The sequence below is a fragment of the Syzygium oleosum genome, unplaced genomic scaffold (assembly GCF_021117445.2).
Source record: "Syzygium oleosum isolate NSW1041296 unplaced genomic scaffold, Sole_v2.1 Sole_v2.05, whole genome shotgun sequence".
In the NCBI taxonomy this organism is placed as follows: Eukaryota; Viridiplantae; Streptophyta; class Magnoliopsida; order Myrtales; family Myrtaceae; genus Syzygium; species Syzygium oleosum.
This window is the reverse complement of record NW_026607489.1, coordinates 10,855,283-10,864,819: the sequence shown is the minus strand read 5'-3', so window position 1 is coordinate 10,864,819 and position 9,537 is coordinate 10,855,283. Positions and strand designations below refer to the sequence as shown.

The window sequence follows — 9,537 nt, the reverse complement described above, 5'->3', positions numbered from 1 at the left end:
GTGAATAGTGATTTGTCTGTCATTTTCTGCTATAGTATTATTCCGTGCTGCTACAGTTTTGACAGGTTATCTTCTTTTGGTAATTATATATATACACACACTTTCATATTTTTTTTCCACAAATAAGATATCATTTGGCAAAAAACTATTACTTACATATCAAAAAAGTTAGATCACAATATAGTGGGCTTGACTAGAAACTGTATCATAGGCTATAGAAGATGGTATAGTAAGTTATAGACTAAAGAAATCAGCCTTAACATGCAAAAATTTAACAGTAGAGGAGCCTTAAAGCTGCAATATTGAGAAGAGCCAATCTTTTACGAATAGTGGAAACAATTGATTACAAATGCTGAATCATAGAAAAGATGTACAGAACATATCATAAATTAACACTGACGCAGAATTCAACACATGTTGAATCTTAGCTGAATTCTGCTTTGTTTTTATTGAGTCAAGTAACGAACAATGCTAAGCTTTGTCCAGCCGGTGCTGTGTGCTCCAATTGAACTTTGATTTTTCATTTTATCAAATATAATACCATCAAAAAGTTTATCTCGCTAAGCAAATTTTAAGCTCTCGACCCCACTAGAATTTTAGCTAAACTCAACTTTGAGCCTACATTCTGTTGTGTCAACATTTCATGATATTACATAAGAGGAGCTCAAGTTTCTTTTGGAACAATTTAAGATAGATTTATTCAAGCAAAAAAAGGAAACTTCATGTGACAAATGAATTCTAGGACCCGCTTAGAATTCCGTACTTCTGCTTAGAATTCTGTAGGACCTGCTTAAAATAATCCATTAACCCATTGTCAAGCTTCCTATGTTTCTATAGTTCTTCTTACAACTCCAGGAATACCAAATATTTTCATTTGTGTCTTAGATGTGACAACACAAATGAAAAGGCACGTTATTCAGAATTTATCGAACGTTGTTATATTATTGGAACAAACTAGACAAATGGCCTGACTCTATCCCTAAGCCTAGAGACATGGAGTTACGTGTTGTTTGACATGCCGTAAGTAATTATTAGGGACCTGGCCTGGGAAAGAAATTGATTACTAGAGACCGAATTCATAAACCTCCTTGACCGCAAGAGAAGGTTTGGTACTTTCACATAAGTTGACAATTGATTCTGTAATTAGATATGACTAACCTAGCAGTAAATATCCTCTGATCATAATTAAGATAGATAATTTCACTGAAAACTAAATTGACATAATTGCACGAGTTTCATCCATTCGTACAGGTGACACAGAGTTGGCGAATCTAAGAGAGAAAATGACTTGGATGATGATGATCCCAGTGCAGTGGGATCTTGTGCACCCAGATATCTCTCAATCTAGAGGCTAATGCAAAGATGAATCTATATGACATCAGATATAGAACAACAACAAAACATGCCCACGATAACCCTCTTGCTCTCTTCAATAATACTACACCACAATCTTACAAAAACTCATCATGCGGCTAAAAAGCTATGAACAAAATGCAAATTTTCACGTGCACCAGCTTGATCCAGATTTTACTGGATCTGAGCATAGGACTGTGCTTTTTCCCTAGATTAAAAGAAAAAAACACGGAACACGTACACACACACACGACATCTTTATGATTGATCATATGCTTGGGGCTTTGATATGAAATATGCGAGAACAGCTATAGACCGAGCAAAAGGCATGCAATGTCACGAGCAGCAAGAGTACAATCCCAGCCATCACTGCCAGGAATTGCCATGAGCTGAACACGTACTGCTTCATGAACTTGCCGAGCTTGACCTTCCACCTCCCGTTGTAGTACTTGTTCACGTCCTCGATCGCCTTGTCCAAGAAGGGCACTTTTGTCAACCGGATCGACTTGCTCATCCCGTTCCACAGCTTTGCGACCTCCTCGTCGCTCTTCAGAAGGTTCAAAATGACCCCTCTCTCTCTCAACAGCTTCACATCCTCATCCGAGTCTATAATACCGTTCATGAGCTCAGTGTAGCGCGTGAAAACCAATGGGCCTGACGCGTTGGATGCCTCATAAGCGACTAGGTTCCTCATGCACGCCTCCGAGTTCACGTCCAGACTTATGGCAGGCAAGTAAAGCGTCGCCGTCTTGGCGTCGAAACCGATGGTAGAGAGGTTTCCCTTGGTGGGTACGAAACGGACTCCTACATTGGATAGGTCAGAGACCGATGGGATTGTGATCTCCTCAACTGAAGGTGGCTTATGAGGATTGCTGTTTTCATTTTCTGACTTGCCCTCTTCTTTTACTTGGGATGAGATTAAGGACTCAAGAGGCTGTGCCAAGACTGAGAAAAGTGGGACTTTAGAGAGAATAGTCAATGGCAATTTCAATACTACCTTCACTGGGTTTGAAAGAAGCTGCCTCTTAACAATTTCAATAGGGCCTTTGCTCAACTTGGAGAGCAAATTCCAAATTTGATCACATAGTTGCTTGATATAATTTGTGCCACTGGAAGACAACAATGACCGTGGTGATTTTGCCTGTCCTTCATTGTCCTCGTTGTCACCTTCCTCCTCAACAATCTCGGGCTGTTCCTTCACTTTGGGTACTATGGTGTCATACAAGAAGTCTAGCAAGTGGGCCCAGGCGGAGACTTGTATCGTGGGCAATGCCTCCATCACTTTGAAAGGTGAAACTTCCTTGTAAAACCCCATTAGCATCACAAGCAACATGTCGTCAGCATCGTCGAGGGATGCGAATTGGAATTCCAACATCTTCCTCAATATGAAAAGTGGGATTTGATTCTCTAGCATGACTATGTCCCTAAGGATGACATTGTGTGCAGACTTCCTTCCTGCATAATCGACCAAATGTGACATCCTCGATGAGACCCTGGAGAGTATCTTACCTTCTTTGATTGCGTAGACTTGGAGGAACTCGAGCAAGAACGACGCGTCAATGGCCATCATCCATGCCAGTGTCTTGCCGTTGAAGTCCAGGTACTTGTGATAGCAGGCTCGGACTCTCGACTCAAACTTTACCAGTTGATCCACCAAATTCTGGAACTTGATCCTTTGGAGTTGCTTCTGATATCTTTTCGCCGCCGCAAGCTTGTATCTCTCCATCTCATACATCTCCGGGCGCCAATGGTAGTATGGACCAATCGCCACTTGTGTTGAAAATATGTCTCGAGTTGAGCCCAAAGCGAAATCTAAATATTCCGAATTAATATTTTGCGGACATCCGAAATTGAGCAAAAAGGAAATATTGGAAATTTACTTTCCAAATATGTGCCGGAGGAAACAAATATTCTTTCCTAATTGATGTTGGAGTCTACGGCTTGAACAAGAAAGTCCAACGTGGCTTTTGATTCAGATCATGACTCGGTCAACTCTTGGGCACATATATTATATTCTATCGTGGGCACTTTGAAAAGAAGAAGTTGAAGAGTGCAGAGTGTGGTCTTTGTGCCGTTCGTGTCCAGAGAAGAACTGAAGCACCGAATCGAGTGCTTGACGTGAGTCTTCGTGGAATTACATCCTGGTGTTTTCTTCGTGCGTGAGTGATTTAGCAGATTAAATCTTGTGGTAAGATTTGTGTACAATTCTTTTACGAGATTGAGAGATTATTTCGTGAGAAATTGTGGGGTTAAACACTGCGTGAGTTATTGGGTGTAATTGGGGCTTGGGAAACACTTAGAGTGTTTGAGTGACTCGAGTGTGGTTGTAATCTCCGTTGTATCGCTTGATCTATAGTGGAATTCCGTGCTGCTCTCCCCGTGGATGTAGGTCACTACGACCGAACCACGTAAATCTGGTGTTCGATTTATTTTCTTATTATGTCAATTTTATTGTTCGATCACTTGGCTTCCGCAACAATTGGTATCAGAGCCTGGTTTGGCTGAGTTAAAGCGAATCGATGGCGATAGAAGAAGGAAAAGTGAGAATCGACAGATTTGATGGGAAGGACTTTGGTTTCTGGAAGATGCAGATTGAGGATCATCTATATCAGATGAAACTGCACTTGCCCCTGTCTGGGGAGAAGCCAGAGACGATGAAGCAAGCTGATTGGGAATTGCTGGATAGACGAGCTTTGGGTGTTATTCGGCTGACGTTGGCCCGTAACGTCGCGTTTAACATCGTAAATGAGAAGACCACTGCAGGTTTGATGAAAGCCCTGTCGGACATGTACGAGAAGCCCTCTGCGATCAACAAGGTCTATTTGATGCGACGTCTGTTTAACTTGAAGATGAGCGAAGGTGCGTCAGTTGCTGATCATATTAATGAATTCAATGTGATCGTTAGTCAATTGAGTTCAGTTGACATTGACTTTGAAGATGAGGTACGTGCTTTGATTCTATTATCCTCATTGCCTGATAGTTGGAATACTACTGTTACTGCTGTTAGTAATTCCTCTGGGTCAACAAGTTTGACGTTTGATGGTGTTCGAGATTTAATTCTAAGTGAAGATATCCGTAGAAGAGAATCTGGCGAACATGTATCTGCTGCTTTAGTAGGTGAAAATAGAGGAAGAACTGGTACACGTATTAGCAGGAGTAGTATGAACTCGAATAGACGAAGTCAGTCTAGGACTGGTGGTGTTATCTGTTGGAGTTGTGGCAAGAGGGGACATATTAGAAGGGATTGCCTTAAGTTGAAAAACGACAAGGGTAAGGGAATTAGAGTTGATCCTGCGGATGATGTTGCAGCTATAGCTGATGGTAATTCGGATGATGCTGATTATGTCTTGTCTGTCACTGATAATTCATCGTTTGATGGATGGATTATGGATTCTGGTTGTTCTTTTCACGCTACACCAAATAGGAACTGGTTTACTACTTATCAGTGCACGGATAGTAGTAAAGTGCAGTTGGGGAACAACGCTAAATGCGATGTTGTAGGTGTTGGTGACGTTAGAATAAGAATGCATGATGGTATTGTGTGGACATTGACTGGAGTGAGACATGTTCCAGAGTTGAAGAAAAATCTGATTTCCTTGAGTGCCCTGGATTCAACTGGGTGTCGGTATTCTTCAGAATGTGGAGTTCTGAAAGTTCTTCGAGGTGCCTTGGTGATAATGAAAGGAATCAAGCATGATGGCCTGTATGAGCTTCAAGGTGAGACAGTGACGGAATTTGCTGCGGAGACGTCGGATGCATCAGTTCGAGAGTCTGAATTGTGGCATATGCGTTTGGGGCACATTAGCGAGAAAAGCCTGAAGGTTTTAAGTGAAAGAAATTTGCTATGTGGTTATGTGGCTAACGAACTGAATGTATGCAGGTGCTGTGATTTAGATCAACGGCGGAAAGTGCAGTTTAGTACGATTGTCAAAGAAACCACGGAAATTGCAGAATTGATTCATTTAGATGTTCGCAGGTTGTCGCGATTTCCTTCGAGGAAGAGTGTCAGATTTATGCTAACAGTTGTTGATGACTACTCGAGGAAGACTTGGGTGTTTGTGCTAAGGCACAAGTTTGATGCTATTGTCAGGATCAGGCAGTTGAAAGCTTTGATCGAAAAGGAGACTGGTAAATCGATCAAGCAGGTGCAGACTGACAATAGTATGGAGTTTTGCTTGAAGCTGTTAAACGAATTCTGCATGAAGGAAGGCATAGTGAGACATCGCACTAGTGCCAATAAATCACAACATGTTGCAGAGTTGATGAGCAAAACATTACTAGAGACGGCCCATAAAATGCTCTCTAGTGCTGGTATGGCTAGGAGATTCCTGGCGGATGCGCTTAGTACGGCGAGCTACCTGAAGAATAGATCCCCATCGACTGTGATTGAATGTCGAACTCCCGAAGAAGTGTGGTCAGGTAACGTTGCTGATTATTCTGTTCTTAGAATATTTGGTTGTCCATGTTATGTTCGAGTTAGTGATGGTAAGCTCGATGGAAGGACAAGAAAGTGCATGTTCCTAGGTTATGCACAAGGTGAGCGGGGCTATAAGTTGTGGTGCCCGGAATTAAATTCATCTAGTATCAGCAGAGAAGTTACATTTGACGAGTCTTCAGTACTTCTGGCTAGGAGTGTTAATAGCAGTGTTCATACGGATCTGGACGGTGTTCAGCTTGAGGTGGAGTTGCAACCAGAAACTCCCGAGGTAGCGGGTGCTAGCGAAGTAATCGACACGGATGGTGCTTGTAGCGAGGTGGAGCCTATTGAGCCAACAGTTGCTGTAACTGCTGATATTGATAAGGTGCGTATTCGATCTTCGAACAGATATGGATGCAATGATGGTTTTGCTTTATCTGCGATTGAGGAGATTGTGTCAGAAAATCCTTGTGGAGCGGTTAAAGGTGCATGTGGAGTTGGTATTCTGATGAGGTCCACTGCTATGGTGAAGTTCAAGCGAGGCTTGGACTTGAAAGACGTCTGTGACGGTTGAGCCCATTGGGGCTGTGGGAGAGTAGTAGCGGAATTCGGATTCTATCAAAGCGATTGTGACTTGGCTCAAACGTCGAGCCAAGGTGGAGATTGTTGAAAATATGTCTCGAGTTGAGCCCAAAGCGAAATCTAAATATTCCGAATTAATATTTTGCGGACATCCGAAATTGAGCAAAAAGGAAATATTGGAAATTTACTTTCCAAATATGTGCCGGAGGAAACAAATATTCTTTCCTAATTGATGTTGGAGTCTACGGCTTGAACAAGAAAGTCCAACGTGGCTTTTGATTCAGATCATGACTCGGTCAACTCTTGGGCACATATATTATATTCTATCGTGGGCACTTTGAAAAGAAGAAGTTGAAGAGTGCAGAGTGTGGTCTTTGTGCCGTTCGTGTCCAGAGAAGAACTGAAGCACCGAATCGAGTGCTTGACGTGAGTCTTCGTGGAATTACATCCTGGTGTTTTCTTCGTGCGTGAGTGATTTAGCAGATTAAATCTTGTGGTAAGATTTGTGTACAATTCTTTTACGAGATTGAGAGATTATTTCGTGAGAAATTGTGGGGTTAAACACTGCGTGAGTTATTGGGTGTAATTGGGGCTTGGGAAACACTTAGAGTGTTTGAGTGACTCGAGTGTGGTTGTAATCTCCGTTGTATCGCTTGATCTATAGTGGAATTCCGTGCTGCTCTCCCCGTGGATGTAGGTCACTACGACCGAACCACGTAAATCTGGTGTTCGATTTATTTTCTTATTATGTCAATTTTATTGTTCGATCACTTGGCTTCCGCAACAACTTGTTGCAGGGTGTACAAATCTGGGGCGCTAGACATTAATACTTTCGGGACGCTGAAAATGGAGACTGGCACCTCGGTTTCGTCTTCAAACTCTTCCTCAAGCGTCTGGCGGATTTGGATCACCCACCGGATCTCGTCGAAGATCTGGTTCGCTTTTGGCATGGATGATTCGATTTGGACAAAAGAAGCCATGTTGGCTTAGCTGCTTAATCCGTTCAAAGAAACTTTTCTGAGGGTGAGTGTAGTACAGTGAAAGAGTTCTCTTAATAGATCCTTTTGTCTAAAGAAATGCGTTTCTCAAGGTTGCAATTCATTTCTACTTATAGCCGCAAACTATGTTCTTCCTAACAGTCCCGGTCATCCACGTAAACAAGGTTCATTGAAATGGCTCCTTCTTATAAAAAGTAGGTTTCATTTTTTCACGATCATTAATTTTACAAAAAAAAAGTTCATATAAATTCATTTCACGGACGATGTGATAAACAGAACCAAGTACACTTAAAAATAAATACGTGAAAACTTGTATTTTTTCATTGGATGTAGTGATTGCAGTATTTCTCAACTTGTAATTGACTTGGATCTAATGGAATGAATCCATTGTTTCTTAATTTTTCTCGTTAACTTTGGAATAAATGGAATTTTTATGGCACATGTGAAATGCGTTCCTTTGTAGTTTACCTTACAAGGGACAATCATGTCGCTAACCAGAAAGGTTCATCCCTTGTTGCGTGCGTTGAATAGTCATTGGCCGCGTTGGCTTCCTGGCATTAGTATTCATAAGTTCAACGTGATCCATGAGACGGTAGAGAAAGGTCAGCAGCCTTTCTCCGTCACGCACAGCTCACAAAAAAACAAAGGTGATAGGGAAAATATGTGATGTTGGAAGAGAAAAACAGCATAGAATGATGGTTATAGTCAATCTTTTGCTATAGAACAAAGAGTCGGGCCAATGACGTCTCTTCTTTGTCTTATGGAATTTCAAAGCCGTACAAACCAAGAAGGCCATTTGCGTTTTGCATGATTGCAAGGTGAAATTGCAGGGACTTATGATCCTCAGCTGACCACCGCCCATGCACATACAGTTCAGATTTTGAGGACGGCCCGTGTCTAAGGGCACATGAACAGTTCCATTTCATCTGCACGATTTTCTGGTATCGCAGCTTGCTATTTGCTTATGTTCTCTGATGCAATATTATGGTCTCGGCAAAGACACTTCAGGAAAATTTGATGTTTTTTTCTTTTAGCCACAGGATTGTGTGTGTTTGATTTCGCTGAAGTCGGTAGGAGAAATTTCTCCGAAAGGCTGTTTCTAAGGTTTCGAGTCTTCCGACCTTCGGTTGCTTTCTCTAGATGTCATTAAATTGGCACGGCACGAGCTTTTAGCTAAAGCTTTCTTATTTTTTCACATATGGTCGACATAGTATAGAACTTGTCTTCGCATGTTGTTTCCCCAAGTACAACGAAACAAACTCGAATGTGTAAAAACGAAAGCACCGAAATATGCTGGAGATGCAAAAATCATGTGATCATAGAGAGAGACTGCGGGAGGGAGGGATGGATGATTGTTATTTTTGAATCTATCTCGAAAAGCACATGTAGCTTGCTTTAACTGCTCAAGACAACTTATGTAGTAAATGATGCCGGTGCACCATGTTTAAGCATAAATTCCTTCTCTCTGGAAAGAAATTTTAAGAGCAAGAGTCCCTGATGAAGACGAAATGATGTTCCCAAATGTTGGAAAAGAATCTTTGAAGAAATTTGAAAGTGATATGTAGTCTCTCTCGTGTTTATCACAAATATTGAATTTTCCAATACCGTACATGATGTGTTGAGAATCCTTTTCCACAGTAGACAAAAAATAGAATTAAATGAGAATTGGCACGATACATTGGCACAGTTAATCTCGACCACTTTCTACTCCCGACTGATCTTGATCTGTCAGAGGTATAAACTGTTCGGTGACCAGGTGTTTACGTCGCTCTCTTGCATAAACCACCTAGAACACCAATGAAAGCATTACTGAAGCAGAAACCAAAGCCAACCCAACATAGATCCACTTACTATAGAGCCTTAGGCCTGGAAAGTGATCCTTTTCGACTTCATGGAAGGCATCTCGAACGAAAGAGCAGTCTTGTAGGCCGACAAGGAATGGACCGTAGCAATATAAGCCGTAGCTTACATTGACAATGGCCGTCATCTGGTCATAGAACACGGTTGTCAAGCGTCCCACTGAAGTGCAAAGATTATTTGCTGAGACCTCACAGATGTATTTCCTCCATTCCTGCACCAGATTATTGTCGCTATGTTAATTGCAAAGCTCTCTGCAAACTCTGTACTAGAAAATCATCCATAGCCTTATCATTAACCAGTTATGTACACATGACTCATATAAATTTC

The 9,537-nt window shown here is 41.6% G+C and overlaps 1 protein-coding gene across 1 annotated transcript; it reads right to left on the bottom strand.

The window, feature by feature from the left end:
- Window positions 1-1,352: 1,352 nt before the first annotated feature.
- On the bottom strand, window positions 1,353-7,414 carry LOC130138184 (putative UPF0481 protein At3g02645). Its single transcript, XM_056311446.1, has 2 exons — window positions 7,149-7,414; window positions 1,353-3,132 (listed from the first exon to the last, which is right to left on the bottom strand). The coding sequence occupies exons 1-2, from the start codon at window positions 7,330-7,332 to the stop codon at window positions 1,622-1,624; spliced, it is 1,695 nt and encodes a 564-aa protein (XP_056167421.1). The 5' UTR covers window positions 7,333-7,414; the 3' UTR covers window positions 1,353-1,621.
- Window positions 7,415-9,537: the final 2,123 nt, after the last annotated feature.

Excerpts from the sequence above, each read along its gene's own strand:
- LOC130138184 (XM_056311446.1), bottom strand. The coding sequence starts at position 7,332 with ATGGCTTCTTTTGTCCAAATCGAATCATCCATGCCAAAAGCGAACCAG. Across the intron at positions 3,133-7,148 it reads CGCCCCAGATTTGTACACCC|CAACACAAGTGGCGATTGGT; the intron begins TGCAACAAGTTG and ends GAGACATATTTT.